This window comes from Salvelinus fontinalis, chromosome 18 (assembly GCF_029448725.1).
Source record: "Salvelinus fontinalis isolate EN_2023a chromosome 18, ASM2944872v1, whole genome shotgun sequence".
Lineage (NCBI taxonomy): Eukaryota > Metazoa > Chordata > Actinopteri > Salmoniformes > Salmonidae > Salvelinus > Salvelinus fontinalis.
Genome location: NC_074682.1, coordinates 38,064,296 through 38,087,086, shown reverse-complemented (window position 1 = coordinate 38,087,086; position 22,791 = coordinate 38,064,296). Strand labels below are relative to the sequence as shown.

The 22,791-nt window shown below is 41.4% G+C and overlaps 1 protein-coding gene and 1 pseudogene across 1 annotated transcript; both read left to right on the top strand.

Moving 5' to 3' along the window:
- Nucleotides 1-6,919, top strand: part of LOC129816031 (tRNA (guanine(6)-N2)-methyltransferase THUMP3-like) — a 47,451-nt pseudogene extending 40,532 nt beyond the window's left edge.
- A 1,525-nt stretch (nt 6,920-8,444) lies between these two features.
- LOC129815460 (prostacyclin synthase-like) lies at nt 8,445-19,815 on the top strand. The gene is made up of 10 exons (XM_055869329.1): nt 8,445-8,676; nt 9,407-9,530; nt 9,758-9,933; nt 10,790-10,939; nt 12,451-12,578; nt 15,010-15,191; nt 17,610-17,763; nt 18,360-18,541; nt 19,038-19,189; nt 19,567-19,815. The coding sequence occupies exons 1-10, from the start codon at nt 8,606-8,608 to the stop codon at nt 19,715-19,717; spliced, it is 1,470 nt and encodes a 489-aa protein (XP_055725304.1). The 5' UTR covers nt 8,445-8,605; the 3' UTR covers nt 19,718-19,815.
- The last annotated feature ends 2,976 nt before the right edge of the window (nt 19,816-22,791 follow it).

Here is a 22,791-nt window from a genome sequence, read left to right as displayed (position 1 = left end):
GACACTAGCTAGTTAGGTAGTTAGCAAACGTAGCTACACACAATAATACCAATAAGACAATATCCAGCAGCTAGTTGGCTGTAAAATCTCCTAAACAAACAGCACTATCAATTTTGGAGTCTACAATCTCACCATGTTCAACCTGCAGATCGATATGCCTCACAGAGTGGAGTCTGACATTCGCAGCGGCAAATATACTTTTGAGGAGATGGTAAATGTTTCCCATGCTACTTGGGCCGCGCGGTGCATTCTGGGTGATTCTGGGGCAAGGAACTCTCTCTTTCAAGGACCAAAGAGGCAGACATATAGGAAAAATTGCTAGACCCTCCATTAAATTACACATTTTCTTGAGGTAGGTGTAACGGTAGTCCTCCTGCTCTTCAACCGAAAAGGAGGAGTAGTGATGGAACCAAGGCGCAGCGGGTTGTGAACACATAATTTATTTAAAGACAAGACGAAAAAACACAAAAACACGAACTTGACTATAAACTAACAAAACAACAAACGGAGTAGACAGACCTGGACGACGAACTTACATTAAACACGAAGAACGCACGAACAGGGAAAATAGACTACACAAAATGACAATGTACAAAAACAAACCGAACAGTCCCGTATGGTGCGACAAACACTGACACAGGAGACAACCACCCACAACGAACACTGTGAAACAACCTACCTAAATATGACTCTCAATTAGAGGAACGCCAAACACCTGCCTCTAATTAAGAGCCATACCAGGCAACCCTAAACCAACATAGAAACAGAAAACATAGAATGCCCACCCAAACTCACGTCCTGACCAACTAACACATACAACAAACTAACAGAAATAGGTCAGGAACGTGACAGTAGGAATATTATGAAAATTTGATCGATTGCTCATTCGAGAGAAGGCATCCTCTGAAGTTATGACATATACCAGTGTTGAAATTTGACATGTATGATAGACGTTTTCGGGGTCTAAAAGTCTTATTCCTATTAACTTCCAGTGTGGTGAGACTTTATCACGGTGCTACGTCATATCCAAGCCAGATTTCCACCTGCTTGAATTCCAATAACTCAGAAACACGTGAAAACATGAAATGACCCAGAGAATTGATAGAACGTCACTCAGAGATGCACAAAAACAATATAACATTCAAAATGGGTGAACGTTTCCTTTAACTCCCCTAGCTGTGCTTTTCAGGAACTGAAGCGAGCACACTTGCAGTTTTTTGTTTCTTTGGAACACACATTACTGTTGTTATTTACACAATCTGATAACGGTCCATTAGAAATCGCAATCATCATTTGAAAACGTATTCTATTGCCAGCATGACTAGCTAAGTTATCAAATACAATCTTAGTGGTTTGCTTTCACAAAGCACTTTAGAGAAACACACAGTAATTTTGGTGCACATAAAATTGAGTCATGAGTGCATTCAGCCCTAGCTACTTTGTTGCTTAGACAAAGTCATTTCTGTAGATTCTTATTTATTTCATGTTAAGGTCAACCCTGTTACGTGTTTAACCTGTTTAAAGTTTTTTTTAATAACTTTGTCAAAAGAAACATTGAACATCTAATAGTCAAATCAGTTGAGCTGGTTGTCCAATTGTGCTTTATGTTCTTTTCTTTAACCTTTATTTAACTAGGAAAGTCAGTTAAGAACAAATTCTTATTTACAATGCCGGCCTAGGAACAGTGGGTTAACTGCCTTGTTCAGGGGCAGAACGACCGATTTTTACCGTGTCAGCTTGGGTATTCGATCTAGCAACCTCACGGTTACTGGCCCAACACTCTAACCACTGGGCTACCTGCCTCCCCAGGTAGGTGGTCGAGAATAAAACAGCAACCCTATTACCATAGACAGTTAACCTAGAAATGTTTTAACAATTTCAAAAACAATTGTGTAGATTGCACATATTCACACAATAATAACCTTCCATAAGGGGAGAATCCTAACTTCAACTTAAGTCGAATTTTCACTTAGTCATGCATTGATGTCAATGAGTGACTAACTGAATTGGAAGTTATGTACCTAAGGGGCAGAAGGGCGATTGCCCCTCTCTGTTGCACATAACAAGCGTCCATTCCCGCTGTCACAAGGGGATATATTCACACCCCTTGACTTATTCCACATTTTGTTGTGTTACAGCCTGAATTTAAAATTTATTAAATTGAGATTATGTGTCACTGGCCTACACACAATAACCCATAATGTCAACGTGTAATTATGTTTTTAGGATGAAATGTCTTGAGTCAATAAGTATTCAACCCCTTTGTTATGGCAAGCCTAAATAAGTTCAGGAGTAGAAAATGGCTTAAGAAGTCACAGTGTGCAATGATAGTGTATATAAAAAAGCAGACATTAAATATCCCTTTTAGCCTAGTGAAGTTATTAATCACGCTTTGGATGGTATATCAGTACACCCAGCCACTACAAAGATACAGGCGTCCTTCCTAACTCAGTTTGCCGGAGAGGAAGAAAACCACTCTGGGATTTCACAATGAGGCCAATGGTGACTTTATAACAGTTAGAGTTTAATGGTTGTGATAGGTGAAAACTGAGGATGGATCAACAACATTGTAGTTACTCCACAATACTAACGTAATTGACAAAGTGAGAAGGAAGCCTGTACAGAATAAAAAATATTCCAAAACATGCATACTGTTTGCAACAAGGCACTAAAGTAAAACTGCAAAACATGTGGCAAAGAAATTAACTTTATATCCTGAAAACAAAGCATTATGTTTGGGGCAAACACAACACATCACTAAGTAACACTCTTTGTATTTTCAAGCATGGTGGTGGCTGCATCATGTTATGGGTATGCTTGTCATCGGCAAGTTTACCTAGAAATGCTCACAGCTGTAAACTAAATCTGAAGGCACTGTATGGCTAATTTATGGTGGGAATTTCAACCCTGTTACATCAACCCTGTTACTTTAATTGGCACCAACTATAGTAATTTTAGTAATGTTTCTTAATTTAGAGCTGGATTGTTATTATTTTTTGTTAAATTGAACATGTGCTCTTTATGACAGAATGTTGAAATTAGGTTAATTATTTATTAAAACAAAATACCCAATTACACTACCCAAAATGCACTATTTAGACTATTTTGGTAGACTATCACAAGAGTGTTGTGATTAGGATGAAATAAGAATGTTATTTAAACCCATCTTAAACGCTTGATGTGGTCATAAAACCTTTGATTAATTTTGCACACATTCACAAAAGCCTAGCTTTTTTACCTGTGCCTCCTCTTTCTAGGTGCATAATCTGATGTCTGTGGACAACTTGTTTGTTGCGGTTGAAGAGTATGACAACTATCAGTTTAAAGACTCAAAGGTATATCTCTCTTCATTACAGCACAGCCAATAAGGAACCTGAATTCTTACACTTTCATTTCAACTATAACATTCACGTTGCATGAAAGACCAGTCCCCTACACTTTATAACATGCCTCCCCCTCTTAAGGTATTTGATAGAATCACTACCCTTTTTGTCCAACAGGATGAGTCATTGGAGGACTTGCAGAAGCTGGCCTCCAAGCTGCCATGGACCAATGCATTGAAGGTCTGGAAACTGAACACCTCTCTGAAGAAGAACAGACGACCCCATAGAAGGTCCCAAGGGGAGAGGAGGGCGAGATAGAGACCGAGGCAAAGCCAACAAAGACGTTGTGGAGAAGGACGCCGTTGACACTGTCACCACAGAGACTTAGAAGCTGGAGCTTGAGGCACCTACTGCAGGCCAGAGTGTGGGGGCAGGGGAGGCCGGGTCTCCTGACCTGAAGAACAGCCCCCAGGGTGAGAAGACGGCGGTGGAGGGGCAGGAGCCCAGGGGTGAAGGTGCTGAAGTTCAGTGTGACGTGCAGGAGAAAAACACAGCTTCTTCTCCAACAAGACCGCCAGGGACTTTGGTGGAGCCATGCAAGACTTCTTCAAGTGGAAAGCGGATATGACCAAGCTTGATATCAATGTAAACATAACATAACATTGCAGCCTGTTCAATTGGGACTGGCACCCACTGAATTTCTCTGTCCTAGCCAAAAGAAACCCCCATGGTCACATGCTTGTTAAGATAATCATTTGAGACACATAACTCTTGAGTTGATTACTTTACAAAGAGGGAAGAAATAACAGTTCTGAGTATAAATATTTTCCATCAAAATAAATTGTTATGGTCACGTAATGTTTACATACACCTTAGCCAAATACATTTCAACTTCGTTTTTCACAATTCCTGACATTTAATTCAAGTAAAGATTTCCTGTCTTAGGTCAGTTAGGATTACCACTTTATTTGAAGAATGTAAAATGTCAGAATAATAGTAGAGTCATTTATTTCAGCTTTTATTTCTTTCATCACATTCCCAGTGGGTCAGAAGTTTACATACACTCAATTAGTATTTGGTAGCACCGCTTTTAAATTGTTTAACTTCGGTCAAACGTTTCGGCTAGCCTTCCACAAACTTCCCACAATAAGTTGGGTGAATTTTGGCCCATTCCTCCTGACAGAGCTGGTGTAACTGAGTCAGGTTTGTAGGCCTCCTTGCTCGCACACGCTTTTTCAGTTATGCCCACAAATTTTCTATAGGATTGAGGTCAGGGCTTTGTGATGGCCACTCCAATACCTTGACTTTGTTGTCCTTAAAACATTTTCCCACAACTTTGGAAGTATGCTTGGGGTCATTGCCCATTTGGAAGACCCATTTGCGACCAAGCTTTAACTTCCTGACTGATGTCTTGAGATGTTGCTTCAATATATCCACATAATTTTCCTTCCACTTGATGCCATCTATTTTGTGAAGTGCACCAGTCCCTCCTGCAGAAAAGCACCCCCACAACATGATGCTGCCACCCCCGTGCTTCACGGTTGGGATGGTGTTCTTTGGCTTGCAAGCCTCCCCCCTCTCCCTCCAAACATAACGATGGTCATTATGGCCAAAGAGTTCCGATTTTTACTTCATCAGACCAGAGGACATTTCTCCAAAAAGTACGATCTTTGTCCCCATGTGCAGTTGCAAACCGTAGTCTGGCTTTTTTATGGCAGTTTTGGAGCAGTGGCTTCTTCCTTGCTGAGCGGCCTTTCAGGTTATGTCGATATAGGACTAATTTTACTGTGGATATAGATACTTTTGTACCTGTTTCCTCCAGCATCTTCACAAGGTTCTTTGCTGTGTTCTGGGATTGATTTGCACATTTCGCACCAAATTATGTTAATCTCTAGGACACAGAACGCGTCTCCTTCCTGAGCGGTTTGACGGCTGCGTGGTCCCATGGTGTTTATACTTGCGTACTGTTGTTTGTGCAGATGAACGCGGTACCTTCAGGTGTTTGGAAATTGCTCCCAAGGATCAACCAAACTTGTGGAGAGCTACAATTGTTTTTCTGAGGTCTTGGCTGATTTCTTTTGATTTTCCCATGATGTCAAGCAAAGAGGCACTGAGTTTGAAGGTAGGCCTTGAAATACATCCACAGGTACACCTACAATTGACTCAAATTATGTCAATTAGCCTATCAGAAGCTTCTAAAGCCATGACATAATTTTCTGGAATTCTCCAAGCTGTTTAAAGGTACAGTCAACTTAGTGTATGTAAACGTCTAACCCACTGGAATTGTGAACAGTGAATTAATTATATGTGAAATAATCTGTCTGTAAACAATTGTTGGAACAATTACTTGTCATGCACAAAGTAGATGTCCTAACCGACTTGCCAAAACTATAGTTTGTTAACAAGAAATTTGTGGAGTGGTTGAAAAATGTGTTTTAATGACTCCAACCTAAGTGTATGTAAACTTCCGACTTCAACTGTTAGTGTGATATTTACGCTTGTCATTTTTTATTAATTTGCTAAAATGTCTAAAAAACGTTTTTTGCTTTGTCATTATGGGTTATTGTGTGTAGGTTGAAGAAGGGAAAAAAACAATTATACCCATTTTAGTATAAGTCTGTAACCAAACAAAATGTGAAAAAAGTCAAGGGGTCTGAATACTTTCCAAATTCACTGTATATACTCCCCACCTCTGCAGTACACCAGGGCTGCCCATAGACATGGTGCAGTAGGACCTGTGTAATCTACCCATGAGAACCAGCTCAGTGGGCATCATTATCACTGACATGCCCTTTGGGAAGAGGTAGATACCACTGTACTGTTTCAATTAGGACACTCAACATAGACAGAACCTACCAACAAGTCTTCAATGGAGTAATTTATTAATTGAATGTATTCATATTGTTTACATGGCTGATGTGTATGTTGTGTGGTTTTCTTATAGAAAGGGCTCCAGAAAGAAGAACTGAGACCTGTATCCGCCCTGTGTAAGAGAGATGGCCCGGGTGTCCAGACCAGGCTCAGGGAAGGCCGTCATCCTGACCCAGGATAAAAAATGCTTTCAAAAGGTAATGAACCACACATACAGTAAGACTGTGTAATTCGTGGTGGAGTGGGGTGGACAGACGTGTCCTAACCTGTCTGTTCTGGAAGGCATCTGGAAAATTCCAGGGTTTCCAAAAAATGAGTAGTTGAGGAAGTTGGATCATATTAATTTCATTAATCCACAACAATATTATCTGTGTGAACAAACCTCTATTGTGAGAGTATAGTATGGACTGAGTCTACTCTGTATCTGGTGTAGATGGGCCCTTGGCCAGATGGCTTTTCTCAAAGCAATACTGTGGTGTTTTAGCGTTAATGATTTGTGCAATGAGTGTTTTGTGACGGGGTGTATCTGTCTTCCTCATGCCATTTTGAGGATTGGAGAACTCTGGCGGAAGCATCACACTGTCTGGGTCAATGTAGGTGGCCTACACGCAGGGGTGTTCCTCCTCAAACAGACAGCAGGGATCTTTGGCCAAACCCCAGAAGACATCCGGGAACCACTAGAAGAAAAAGCAGCAAAGGAAAAGGAGGATGAGTGGCCAAGTTAAGCACCGCCTATACAGCAATATACTTTAGAAATGGCAGAAAAAATTACCTTTTGACATTATTTATTTGATTAACATATTATGTTGTTGAAGGTCCAAAAGTGAGTATGTCTCATAGGGAAGCATTTCCTAAGTTTTACTGTATTTTTATTGACAGATGACATTTGGGTGAAGTGAAAAAATGTTGACGGCCTATTTATACAACCAGTTTCCTTTTCATGTTAAACCCCAGCGTTATAAGAAGTTGTTGGGGTACGTCTGAGTGCCAGTTATATAAATGCAATTAATGAATCATCCATGGTTCTTTTAGCTACAGTAGGTAAACAAGGATATTGATTTACACCCCAATTGTGCTGTTGAGGGAATGAGTTCAAATTACCACATCTCTCCACTCCATTGACGACTTGTAGGTAGGTAGGTAGGTTCCTTACGATGACTCTTATGGTCATTAAAACATGTATCCAAACATGCCTAGATCAGTTGATGTTGATGTAATGGACTTTTTTATGACACTTACAGACTGTGCACACTCATTCTCATGCATCACCCAGCTGTATATTCAATGACAACAGTGTCTCATCCTTACATCAGCTATGTCTGCTGCTGTTGTGAAACAGATACACCATTGATGTGACTTCAGTCGACCTCTTTTTACATTTGTGAGTTTGACACCACCATAATCACCACATCATCAACTGAAATAAAAGTGACTATGCAAGCTTTGTCTAAATATGACAGACTAGGTACATTTCAGCTTATTTGATAGAAATATCCTTTTTAAAATGTTGACCTGAATAACATGTAAGTAAGTGTAATTTATTGAGGTAGGCAACCCATGACGTAGCCAAGTAAATGCACACCTTTGTTTGCTGAAATCCATACTTTTTTAATAAAACGTCAATCAAATATAACCACTGACTGTTTCCTCGTTGCTGTTGCTCTAAGATGGCAACTCGAATGTGAATGTGCCAACTGAATATCAATGAGGAAACAGTCGGTGCTTGTTTTTGATTAACGTTTTATTAAAAAGTATGATTTTAGTAAACAAAGAAAAAGGCACGCAACAACAGGACAAATTTAGGTACATGGTAAGAGTTTAAGAATTTACATTTTTTAAGTATCGACTGCATAGTGAGTCAAAGGTACATTTCTTTCAAATAGTTTGCGCTCAACTTTATGGAGGCCACCCATGAAGACACGATATCAGCGGAATATCATTATTTGGGATATTATCAAACCTAATCTGATTTAAATTCAGACACATGGGTGGGTTTGTTTTGTTTAGGCATGGATGTATCTGGAAATGGATATACGGCTCCATTAAATTCCTAGCCCTGAGTATCAGCTTTATAGCACCGTTGACAATTAAAGGCAATGTTCCCGCGGTCGCGGAGACTACATTCACGGTAAACGCTGCATGTGTCGGTGCAATCGTGAAATTACCTTGACATTTTAACACAGATCTCCCGCGATACGGAATGAATCCACTCCCTAGTCATAGGTTCTACGTGAACTCGTGCAAATAGGAAGATGGATGAGGTCATATGACGTCAGGGTACACCCTGCAACGCCGTCATCGGATGACAAAATAAATAGCACTATATCTGATCAAGCCTGTAGTCTTAAATTATTCACATATATTCACTGCTGCGCACCAACGTGCATGTACATCTTTATAGAAATTGCGCTATGATTTGGACGATACTTTTGCTTGTCCAGGGCATTCTTCTCTTATTCGTACTTGTTTCGAAACGCTCCAGGTGAGTACCCTTTTCTAAAAGGAATGTTCTATTAGGCTAATGTCAATGCTTGCACTGCATACATTGAATAAGGCATGCATGCGTTCTGTATTATATTGTGGGCATTTCGAACTTGTTTTCACCTGTGCACATATTTGTTTAGCACACTAGCCTACTTATCTAATAGGTGTATTGCCTACCTAGCATAAACTAACCCAGCATAAAGTTGTATTTACCAGAAACCTAAAGTAATCCAAATACATCTTAATAATATCATAGTTGTATTGAGCAGTAGATGAGTTATATGAGTTGTAGCCTGTCAATCCTTTTTGAGAGGGAAGGTTGAAATAATCCCGAGATTAACCAAAAACCAAGTCCTATTAAGGACTATTTTCACTGGCCAGTCTTAAATGTCAACTTGTGTGTCTCAAAGATCATAAAGTCACATCTGTTTTCATCCTTGCTTACTGCTATATCGCTGGATAAATTGATGGGCTCATTCTATTATAAATGTTATTGGGAGTGTTACGGCTTTAAAACTTATTGGCTAAACTGTATCTATTTTAATCATAGCTGTGTCACACAATGTACTGATAAGAGCCAGGCATGTGAATATTGAATAGTCAATTGATTTCGGATACAGTTACTATATCAACAGACAACATCTGTGTAATCAGTAACTTTGGTATGAACAAATATATAGATTTGAATATTAGCTGTTCAAAGTTACATGGGTTTTCTTTCTATACAGGTCAGAGAAAGAGCCACCTTTAGACAAAGGAGTTATTCCATGGTTAGGCCACGCCCTTGAGTTTGGAAGAGATGCTGCCAAGTTTCTAAACCGAATGAAGGTGAAGCATGGAGATATCTTCACGGTAAGAGTGGTGATATGAAAAACTTTTCTCAACATCATCTACCTAATATGTATGTACCTGAACCTGATCATCTGTTCTTGCCTAAATCCATGGATACATCTATAGTAGATGTAAATTCCTCACCATTCATGATGAGTGTGAGTGTGTTGGTGTGTTCCACTTTTTGATTTTGTGTGTGTGTGTGTGTGTGTGTGTGTGTGTGTGTGTGTGTGTGTGTGTGTGTGTAGGTGCGTGTGGCTGGGCGCTATGTGACAGTGCTACTGGACCCCAGCTCTTATGATGCTGTGATAGAGGACTCTGTGTCCCTAGACTTCACACGCTACGCACAGGTTCTCATGGACAGAATATTCAGCCTGCGGCTCCCCCATCACAACCCTGCTGTAGAGAAGGCCCTAACAAAACAGTACGTCCCTATCCTTATCACACACTCCTTTCTGTGTGGTCAGCCCAAAAACAGCTGTACATGCCCATTGATACGGTCAGAGAATGACAAATTAATGTTTTGACATATAAACGATTAAGGACAGCATTGTCCAGCCAATAACTGGATCCTTACACAGGTATAATATGCTACTCTCTGTGTGTGTGATGTTGCTTCCTGGCTCCACCGTAGTCTAACTCAAAAGTTTCACTCCCTGAGACCGAGAGGTGCCTGGGACCAGGGATTACCACATCGACCATCACAGATATCACTACCATCACCATGGCCCGATTAGCCTCATGTTATGGTTTATAAATGCATACTGTGTCAGAGTGTGGAGCAAATGCACTCACCTCCCACCATTCTGTTGATTGGCACTGTTGTGGAACTATCTCAGTCTCTCACAGTCATATTGTCTTGCAGAATATCTAGGCCGTTGTGTAGGTTACAGTGCTTTTCTTCTGGCTTTATATAGCATAGATGTCAAGCTCTCTGTAATGGATGTTGAATCTACAGAGCAGCATTTTGTACCCTGCCACACAGGTGTACTGCACTGACATATCCTCCAGCCCCCAGTTTATAGTTCAGACTGATCAGTTACAGTATTTCCACAGGCAACACCTATGTTTTATGGTGTTATTCTATAGAGGTGTGATACTACACCTGTCTTCACAGTGCCATTACTTAACTAAATAAGCATTGTCCGAGCCAAAGCGACCAATAATAAACACCTATAATGCTAGTCTAGGACACAATTAGGTAAAAGTGAATTACAGGTTTGGCCTTGGTGACATCATATATGACGAACATTCCTTTCTCTTGACCTTTGCACCCTCAGGCACTTTGAGGGCGGGAGCCTATCCTGCCTGAGCAGCACCATGCACTGCCACCTCCAGTCCCTGCTGCTGCAAGCCCAGAGGCCCTGTCACAACCAGACCGACTGGAACACGGACGGGCTCTTCAGCTTCTGTTACAGTCTTCTCTTCAGGTACGAACGGAAGAGTTCCTATACCTCCTGCCCTTCTTCACTTACTCATTCACCCACGCGTCCCCAAGGGCCTACGTCAAACGCCTGGGATAAACAGTTTACTTACCAGCCCGTTCCACAAGCCACTTGTTTGTAAATACACCAGTAAGAATGTTTAGTGACACATAAGAGGCATCTAATGAAAAGAAAGAGCAGTGCCACTCATGAAATTCCTCTTTCAGGCTGCCCTTCCTGTAGAACTCCCCCGGCTACACACTTTAAAAGGGTTTTTATTTATAGTGTTGCCAGAGATGTTTGAGATGGTCATTTAAACATGCAGCATCCTAATGGGGACCAGATGATTTAGTCATGACTTCTGTTAGCATTAGGCAACATCATTACTTAATAGGTCAGACACCGTGAAGCAGGGGTTCTCAAAGTGGGGTCTGCGGCCGTACTGCATGGGGTCCACAGGCAGATCTCAAAATATAACATGAATTAAGTTGTATTTTTTATTAATATTACTAACAACAACAGATTAATATATCCCTTTGCCAAAATAATTGTAATCTACAAGTTATAGTATGTTCTAAAGCCTGGGCAACATGGGCCTGTGAGGCTCACAGTGATATTGGTATTCACAGTACTCCACCAATTATACATTTTTCAACTGGATACTTCTTGTATTTCCCAAAAATGTTTTGTTAACATAAATGCACTGTAATGTAAGCTTTTAAAAGAAATGGCATTATGTGTAAATTGCAGAATATTACTTTTAAAACTGCTTCATTTTCTCTCCAATGCCAAGAGGTGTGCCTTTCTAATGTTCCTTCCCAGGGACCGAGACTTGGTAGAAGTCCTTGTATGCTATTATTATATCACTCGAGCTGTGTTCTAATTATGTCGGGGTCCCTGATGAATTTACTATCACAAAAGGGGTCCCTGACCCCAAAACATTTGAAAACCCCCGCTGTGAAGTAATCTAGGATGAGGAAGATTTATACTAAATAGGAAGTTTATACTAGTAATACCCCACACTGTGAACAGTTTAGGTGGGTGGGCAGTGGCCGGTGTGACACAGGAAGTGTTCCTGTTGACCTTCAGTTGGAGGACGCCACTGTGGGCAAGGTATTCCTCCATCGATCGGAAATGGTTCTTAACAATCACTTAAAACTGAAATGCTTAATGGTGAAACTGCCATGCCTGTTTTAAATACAAATAACAAAGAAGTTACAGCAAAAAAACGAACACAGTTTTTCCCCCTCTGACATAATTGCACGGGAGATAGAAGAGCACACTATTATGTACTGCAATTATTTCTACCATGCTACGCGACATCTCCTCAGTTGGGCAACAAAAACAATAACAACGGTGGTGGCGCTGTTTATTCCATCTTTAAGGCAACATCTTCAATCAATTTAATGATCACTCAATTATATGTTTTCCTAAGCTTAACTGCTACTAGCAACCAAATGTTTTCTTCAACATGCCACTCTACAACCACATACTCACCATCCCACTCTCTCTCTCAGGGCAGGGTACCTCACACTTTTTGGAGGGGAGCAGAACAACAACAGAACAGACCCCACTGACGTCTATGAGGAGTACCGGAAGTTTGACAACCTCCTGGCCAAAATGGCCAGGACCACACTGAAACCAGGTGACTACATGAAACATGGTCTCTGAAAGAAACATTGTGAGCCACAAGGTTTTACATTTGTGTAAAGGTACAGTGGCAGCTGGGTGTGGGAGTTGATCAAAAAAATTGGTGTGTCCGATCTTAGGGCTTAATTCAGTTTGGATGATGTGTTATAGTTTGATTGTTTTACCCTAATGTAAACTCAGCAAAAAAAAGATACGTCCCTTTTTCAGGACCCTGTCTTTCAAAGATAACTCGTAAAAATCCAAATAACTTCACAGATCTTCATTGTAAAGGGTTTAAACACTGTTTCCCATGCTTGTTCAATGAACCATAAACAATGAATGAACATGCACCTGTGGAACGGTCGTTAAGACACTAACAGATGGTAGGCAATTAAGGTCACAGTTATGAAAACTTAGGACTCTAAAGAGGCCTTTCTACTGACTCTGAAAAACACCAAAAGAAAGATGCCCAGGGTCCCTGCTTATCTGCGTGAACGTGCCTTAGTCATGCTGCAAGGAGGCATGAGGACTGCAGATGTGGCCAGGGCAATAAATTGCAATGTCTGTGCTGTAAGATGCCTAAGACAGCGCCACAGGGAGACAGGATGGACAGCTGATCGTCCTCGCAGTGGCAGACCACGTGTAACAACACCTGCACAGGATCGGTACATCCTAACATCACACCTGCGGGACAGGTACAGGATGGCAACAACAACTGCCCGAGTTACACCAGGAACGCACAATCCCTCCATCAGTGCTCAGACTGTCCGCAATAGGCTGAGAGAGGCTGGACTAAGGGCTTGTTGGCCTGTTGTAAGGCAGGTCCTCAACAGACATCACCGGCAACAACGTCGCCTATGAGCACAAACCCACCGTCGCTGGACCAGACAGGACTGGCAAAAAGTGCTCTTCACTGATGAGTCGCGGTTTCGTCTCACCAGGGGTGATGGTCGGATTTGCGTTTATCGTTGAAGGAATGAGCGCTACACCGAGGCCTGTACTCTGGAGCGGGATCAATTTTGGAGGTGGAGGGTCCGTCATGGTCTGGGGCGGTGTGTCACAGTATCATCGGATTGAGCTTGTTGTCATTGTAGGCAATCTCAACACTGTGTGTTACAGGGAAGATATCCTCCTCCCTCATGTGGTACCCTTCCTGCAGGCTCATCCTGACATGACCCTCCAGCATGACAATACCACCAGCCCTACTGCTCATTCTGTGCGTGATTTCCTGAAAGACAGGAATGTCAGTGTTCTGCCATGGCCAGTGAAGAGCCCGGATCTCAATACCATTGAGCACATCTGGGACCTGTTGGATCAGAGGGTGAGGGCTAGGGCCATTCCCCCTCAGAAATGTCCGGGAACTTGCAGGTGCCTTGGTTGAAGAGTGGGGTAACATCTCACAGCAATAACTGGCAAATCTGGTGCAGTCTATGAGGAGGAGATGCACTGCAGTACTTAATGCAGCTGGTGGCCACACCAGATACTGACTGTTACTTTTGATTTTGACCCCCCCCCCCCTCCCCTTTGTTCAGGGACACATTATTAACATTCTGTTAGTCACATGTCAGTGGAACTTGTTCAGTTTATGTCTCAGTTGTTGAATCTTGTTATGTTCATACAAATATTTACACATGTTAAGTTTGCTGAAAATAAACGCAGTTGACAGTGAGCGGACATTTCGTTTTTTGCTGAGTTTATTATAAAGACTGAATAGAGGAATAATTCAATCTGTAATATCCCCGATCACTTTATGACTCAGATTTTTATACATATCATTGAGTCGGCTGGCTGTTTGTGATTTGTCATATTTGTCATTGTATGGACTCACTGTGGTGACCTCATCAGTAAAAGGGTTTTAGTTTGTTTCTTGCTTGCCATGGTGCGGTCACTGCAGTGAATTACTTAATCTAAGCGGGTCATATGTTTGAGTCTCATTTCCGACTCCAATTGGCTTAATTACTCATGGTCCCTATGTCATTTCTTCTCAGTCATACACCTGCTTCATCTACAGGCTCTATCTGATGTCACCTGACACACCTGTCTGTCCTCTCACCCTCTCACTGTCACCTGTCCTTTTCACCTCCTTATATCTGATCTTACTGTTCTCTAACTATACATACTATATTTGTTTGTACCTCCCGGGTTACTCCCACATATCTCCTGTTTCGTGTCACTGATGTCACCTCTTTCTATTGAAATGGCATATTTGTTAATCTGTCTTATCTTGCATGTCACACCTATAACTCACTCTTCGTGTTTCCCATGTTCATGTTACACACCTCTCCCACCCGTCTCTGTTTTCAGGATTATGTCACCTGTATCTCTCTATCGACACTTGACTCACTAATCAAATTAGCTCAGTCTGATCTCATCTGTTTTACCAATATGTGTCTGTGTTTACTCTTGACTCACCTGCCTGTGTGTTCCTGTCTGTGTGTGTGTGTCAGAGGAGAAGAGGACCGCCCAGAGTGTAAGGGGGCGTCTGTGGGAGTTGTTGGCCCCGGCGGGGCTGGGAGAGGGCTCCGGGTCCAGCCCCTGGCTGAGAGACTACAGGCACCTTTTGCAGGAAGAGGGAGCTGACGAGGAAACTCAGAGGAGAGCCCTGCTGCTGCAGCTGTGGGCCACACAGGTGAGTCATAGGCACTCCCACATCTCACCTCACCTCCCTAAGAGGAGTAGTGGCCTGTCATTGTCACAAAACAAGGGCTGCCCAGCTATTTAAAGCTGTTCTGAATAGGTCTTGTGAACGATTGGTGAAAATCCCTGTTGTTCCATTGCACCCATAGAAAAATTCCTTTCTATTCAATAGCTTTTTGGAGGTGGGCCAACAATGATACCTAGTAATACAGCAGCATACCCTCCTGGCTAGCAGCCATCTTAAACATGAACCTTTTCCAATACAAAGACACTCGCATGCCAATGTCAGATGCTAGACTCGACTGGTTAAGGATGTTACCCTTTGTGAAATTCAGCTACCCACACGGTGTGCCTCTCAAATTCTGATTATACTGTACCTGTTTGTCAACCACACCTTATGCTTTGTCCAACCACTATAGAATACTTTTGTGATTAGTGATTATTTTTTAAAGACTAGAAATAAATACTAGCACATTCAGTTCTTTAAGATGAATACTAATGCTGTATTCTCAACCACTGGAGTGTATGGAAAACCCCTAGAACTGTTAGACCTTATTTTAGTGTTATCTTGGAGGGGACAGACATCCTGTCCCTATGTTAGACTACTGCAAGTCCCTGTGGGCTCCAACTAAACATGGCCTCAGTGGGATGTTCTCAAGCTCTCTTTGCTGCTAGAATTGTTGTTACAGAGCTACTGTTGTCTGCTCCTCCTGCTCTAACAAGGACTTCCCTAATTAAACATGGTAATGAGTGTAATATGCATCTTTCCCACAAGAGTGCACTAGTAACCTGTTTATGTCCTTTATATAAAAGGGTCTGACTCCAGCTAAACAGATACTTTTTGGGGAATCCTAAGATGGCAAAAGTACACACAATGATACCAAGAACATTCTGAGTACACTCTGAGTACTCAGCTCCTGCTTAGCATGGTTGGGGTTAATTCCATTTAAATTCCAGTCAGTTCAAAAGGTACACTGAAATTCCAATTGTCTTCAATGCTTTTCAATGAAGAACATTCAGAATTGGAATTTGGTTTACTTTCTGAATTGACTGGAATTCAAATGAAATTACCCCAACCCTGCTGCTTAGACGTATTACTTCACCCATTGAGCACTGATAACTGCATCTACAATTTCACACAGCCACATGATCTACCATCATCATGCAACTCTTGATTGTAATTTTTCAGTTCCCCTAAGAATGTAGTGAAAAACATAAGGTGTTACCACAAAAAATAATGTGTGTATTATATTGTATGTAATTCCTGGATAGTGTGTAGTGCAGCATATTACATGGCTAGTGCTGAGAGATTAACCAAAATTTATTTTTCTAAATATATATATTTTTTACAACTAATTGACCGACGTTGGTTCAATTTTTTGAATTCCATTTCCTTCGTTTTTTTCTGTGAGCTCGATGTACAGTTTCTGTAGGGATAAATCAGATCAAGCTTGGACTGTGCGATGGAGTTGTAGTGGTAAAAAGGTAAAAAACTACAATGACCATAATCCATTACGCACCTGCTTAAACTTGTCCGGTCTGTGCAGAGCAAGACACAAGAGACTGAGAAAGTTCTAGAGGGATAGAAAGCGGAGTGCTAAGTGATTGATAGTTGGCATTCAGCAGTTCTAAAAGTATGCCTAATTTCCTTTTGAAGAATGACTAAAATAGTGATTTTGTCAGACCGCGTTGGCAGCCGCTCTATATGAGAGGATGACGTGGAATGAAATAATCAAATAAAACAAATATTTTGTTAAAGTAATGTGAATAAAGGATAGTTAATTAGTGATAAGCAATAATGGGCAGTCACCACCATCATGGGACTTTTATTAATTATTTAATTCTGTGTTACAGCTATAAACCCACAAAATGCATAGTGCATGTAATGTCCCCCCCCAAAATTGAAAAAAAACATGATTATTTTTTTCCATGATCGAACCAAAACCGAACCGACCTCAAAAAGCACTAATCGCTCAGCACTATACATGGCGAACATTGTTTAGTCTGGAGTCGATGTAAATTCAGTGGTCTTTCCACTCATGTACAAACACAGACAGATGGCCAGGACAGCCCAGTGTGCACCGAACACTCTATATTGAGTCTCTTTGGTGTCTAATGGCTTTGCTTTTATAGTAACCATTACAGCACTTACTCTCTGACAGTAGCCATAACATGGTTGTCTATCATAGACACAGGAAAGGAACCAGTCTAATTCATTAGGCCTTGTGATTTAACTATATTAACAAGTGATGGTTTCCCCTATGAGAGAAAATAGTAAGAGCTGGCATGTGATGTGTAATGTTCTCTTCTCCAGTTACATAATTGCTACCTGCACAGTCTCACTGTGAGAACCATCTGAAAGGGAACTCGCTGTGTCATTGCCTTCATGTCAACCTTCATTTGTTGCCAGGGTAACGTTGGACCTGCTGCATTCTGGCTGTTGGGTTTCCTGTTGACAAACCCTGAGGCCATGAGGGCGGTGAGAAGAGAGTTCAGCAGCATCTCCGAGCAGGACTCGGCACAGTGTCCCCTACTGGACAGGCTGCAGCACACACCTGTGTTTGGTGAGTGTTTCTTGTTTACTGGGTATATGCACAAAGACAAGGAGCTTCATCCCTATGGGCAAATGTACCCTAATGAACAGAGTAGAGAGAAAAGAGGGTGGGGGGAGTGGTGAGAGGGCAGTTGAAGAGAAACACACACATATATATATACACACACACACACACACACACACACACACACACTGTTCCCAGGCGAGTGGCCACGCATACAGTAGTCTTTGCCTGAGACCCTAATGAGCTCAATGACTAAAGGACCAGGGCAGATCCACCTGCTCAGGCCCTGAAGGTTGCTGTCAATGATCTAATGGCTCCCATGTCACCATCAACAGGTGCTCTAACCTCTGGTGCAAATAATGAGCACATAAGGAAAGTGCCACCTACCTGAAGATAGAAACCTGCCTTTAGCCATTTTTAAAGTTTAAAAATGTATTTAACCTTTATTTAACTAGGCAAGTCTATTCATAACTATTCTTAAGGGACTCCTCAAATAAGAATGACCTTAGCGAATCTATTACGAGGACATAAGATCTGTATGCTTAATGAGTCTGTGTACATTAGTGTTCATCGTCTTCTTTTCTTTGTCTACTCTATCCCAGACAGTGCCTTAGAGGAGACTCTGAGGCTCAGTGCTGCCCCGTTCATCACCAGAGAGGTAGTGCAGGAAAAGACCCTGCAAATGGCCAATGGGCAGGAGTACCAGCTCAGGAGGGGGGACAGAGTGTGTCTGTTCCCCTTCATTAGCCCTCAGATGGACCCTGAGATCCACCAGGAACCACAGGTATGGATGTTAGTTGCCTCTCACACATGAACAAATAATAGCTCCCTAATAATGGACAATAAAGTATAGTTTCAAATCCATCTGTGTAACACAGGTTAAAGATAAGGTACAGTAATAAGTATTGACGTTTTTTTACGTAAGGAGGAAGCACACCTACACAGTTTCTAAAGTGCCCCTGGATTACCCAAGATACAGAGAGAGGGGTTGAACCTAGAACATTGTAAGGCACTTGAACACAAACAGAAATAGGAGTGGGAAGGGAGTTAGCTTGTTACACAGCTGAATCATTGCTTTGTCCTTCACCCTACAGTACCAGCCAGTTAGTGGAATACACACGGAAATTGTAGTAAATGATTGGGTAGTAACAGGCTATTATTGCCATCTGATATGATATGGCTGTGTGCAGCAGGAAGCGTGGGGGAACAGTCATGTGTGATCATCATTTGTCAGTATGAGCTGGGTTCACTGCTTTACCTTCCTGCGTTTCCTGTCATAGAGATTCAAGTATGAACGCTTCCTCAACAAGGACGGATCTGTGAAGAAGGACTTCTTTAAAGGAGGGAGACGGCTCAAGTACTACACCATGCCATGGGGCGCAGGCACCAATGGCTGTGTGGGCAAACGCTTTGCCATCAGCTCCATCAGACAGTGAGTATCTCTGAGTGTTCCTTGTGGGTCTTAGGGGGAGGGCAGAGGAGGTCAGAGGGAGTCAGAGGTCCCCACTTCACCAGAATCAAGGACAGACTTAATTCTGGGATTGATTAGCTCACCTCACAGCAAATTCCATTATAGGAAGAGGGAAGGCTTAGCAGCTGTCTTTTACTGCACAGGCTTCTCCAGGTGTCTATGCAAGATTGGGTTACAATGACATGAATTTCACTGCTATGCAAATAGATCATGCCAAAATAAAATACAAATATATTCTGCAAAAACTGGTGTGTGCAATGGTCAATGTTACAGTTTAGGCACATTTATAATGTATTATGAAAATAACTCACATGTTGTGTCTTTATCTGTGTGTTCAGGTTTGTGTACCTGGTCCTGTCTCATCTGGAACTGGAGCTGTGTGACTCAGAGGCTCAGATGCCAGAGGTGAACACCAGTCGCTTTGGGTTTGGAATGTTGCAGCCTGAAGGAGACCTGGCCATCAGATATAAACCTAGACATTCACATTGAAGACGTGAAGTCTGGTTTGTGAAGTTTAGGCTAATTTAAAAAAATGTATGACATATGTCAATATAATGTATTGTATCTATTTTTGTATCAGCACAAATGTACAGTGTAATGTGTTATTTATCTTTAATTATAATGTATATATTTAACTTTAAAATAGTCACTTCATAACAATAATAAAAACAATTGTTCTAGACTATTTTATTTGTAAAATAAGTTGTATCAATGATTAACCTGGCTCCATAAAACCAGCTTCAAGTGTTTAAAGTGCATTATGTATAAACTATTGCACCACTTTAATTAGACATATTTGTAAAAACATTTTCACAACAAAACACCAATTTGGAGCTTATCCCAGTGATGAAAGTGTCCTAAATCCCCCCCAGTCCCATGATGGTTGTGTCCATTGCAGCAGGGAACTAACTCACTGTTCCCCGGGCACCGAAGACGTGGATGTCGATTAAGGCAGCCCCTGCCCTCCCCTGCACTGATTCAGATGCAGAAGATACATTTCAGTTGAAGGCATTCAGTTGTACAACTGACTAGGTATCCCCCTTTCCCTTTATATATTTGGTGGAGTAATTGGGCGGCTGGCGCTCTTTAAACAGATCAAACCACACATTTGTCACACTAACCATGTTTCCATAGGCAGAGAGTAACATCGTACATATTAATAGAATTCTAATAATCGGTAAAACATTTTAAAATGCAGACGGATAATTTGTTCGTTCGACATGGTGGGATCTTTTTGTGTCAAATTAATTATTCGATAAATGGCGGTGGTAACGCCTTTATGCTTCAAATATTGATATAACTATCATATCGAAGTAAACTTGGAGTCGCACGATGATAGGGTGTGTAGTCCTCCCACTACGACTCGGGAAACCATACAGTTTATTAGGCTACGGATTGAATAACTTGAACTTCACAAGGTGATGGAAGTGCATGGTGATATTGATGCTGCTTTTCAATAAATATCTAGGGTCTTATTCTAGTGACATGATAATAGATGCTTGACTGCCATTTGACAAATACAAATATTCTTGCTCTATCCATAATAATCTCATACAGACTAGCCTACCTGCGCTGTATCTGCCAGCTGTTGGCTAGAGCGCACGTGCCAAAACCATATTAGGCACACATTTACTATTTAGCAACAGTTTTTGTGACCGAACGATCCGTAAAGGTGAAAATACGATAGAAACGCATTTAACTTTAGGTTTTTATTCGGTACATGAAAACTTAAGCGAAGAGGTACATTTTGTGTGCTCTACATCACCACGCAGTGATTTTTATCCACAAGTCCATTTGGTGGAAGTACACCACTGGTAGGGGAAATGTGCATATTTTCTTCATGACGTTTTTTTTGTATTCCCATGAAATTTGGCCGCCATTTTTTTGTAAATAATCTCTCTCTTTTGTTCATAAGGGAGTGAACGTTATTTATAATAAGGGTTACATGGTGAAAATCATGTTTGAAATGAAACTGGCTTGCCATCCCTTCAGCAGAATACACAGTGTTCAAACATTAAGAACACCTTCCTACTGTAATATTGAGTTGCAACGAAACTGTCCCTGTTTGCAAATAATTACATCTAAGACGTCATTAGGAATCCAAGCATGGTACTTTCAAACACTAAGCCTACCTTTCCACCCCAGGCAGAGTAGGCCTACCGACGCAGAATGTAAGCTTTAACTGCTGGTTATATGGCTTAACCCAACGAGAGGTCACACGCGTTTCCCTAAAATCTGTCTGGGTTTAACATCTTCTATTGTACAGAAAGTGAATGTCTTAATTTATAGATAGTGACAGAGTTAGATTACTTCCCAAGCAAAGTCTATTTTTGGTCTAGCCTCTGATATCCCCATATCAGAGTCACGTCTTTCCCGGGTATTTTACAGTTTGTTTCTAGCATAAAGGATCTCGGACCAAAGCGCTTTATGTAATCGGATCCGTTTAATCTTATTCAAAATCACAAACTAACAAGGGGTACGCCTGTGCTTTTTGCCATTTTCTTTAATTAAAGGTAGGCCTATAGCGTACCCTCTCATACCCCCTCAATTCGAGTCTTGGTTTTAACTTAACAGCCCTTCGCTGACACGGAGGTAGGCTGGTGGGTGGAGGAATTGACCGAGAAATTCTATGGATAGAGCAGCCTCCTAATTTCGTCTATCAAACAGGTAGGTCTGCCTATTATTTATTAAATAGGAAGAAATATGCTACAACACAAACCCCTCTTGTTGTTAGTAAAGTCTAATTCAAATGAAGACGATTAAATGAATTATGCGTACTCGAATTTGCCTACTTTCAGCACCATGAGCTGTCCATTTCTGGTTCATTGTGCCGCGACTGCTGCTTCAAGTTTCAGCACCACAATATAAATTACTCGAATCTGGCTGATTGTGAGGTCAATAACTCTGATAAATACATAATGGCCAAGAAACATTGTTTTTAATCAAATCAAGTATAGTAGTAGAAAGCTATCAAAGTTGACCTCTGGTCTTCCTCATCTCCACACTCTCCTTCTAAAACTGAACATAACATAGCCTATAGGCTGGTCTGTGCGCAAGTTAGCGCGTTTTTAGGACTAAGCCTAATAAACAAAACATTTTCTGAAAAAGCCTTTGACTCTCCTGAACTGCCACCGTAGCCCTACACAGCACAGCCATTGGTTAGACAGGACACACTTTTTTTTACCATCAGCAAGAGCAGAGCAGGCTGTGTCACAGGGTTGGAATAGCATTGCTGTGTGTAATGCAGCCTGGTTTTATGTACACTATCCCAGCAGTTATCTAATAAATTTGCTCTGTACTTCGCCTATATGCAGTTCGTAGACTATAGGCTATGGATCATTTGATTGAGACCACACTAAATAGCTTATAGGCCCACTTGATATTGCGCGCACAGAAGAGAATCAGGAATGAGGGGCAGCATCAGGCACACATCGATATATAGCCCAGTGTCGACCCGTCATTAAAGGCAGGTGGGTCAGAGCCCCACCGTTTTTGAGCCCCACCTGTTTAGTAAAAAAAAAAAATACATATGCAGTACCAGTCAAAAGTTTGGACACACCTAC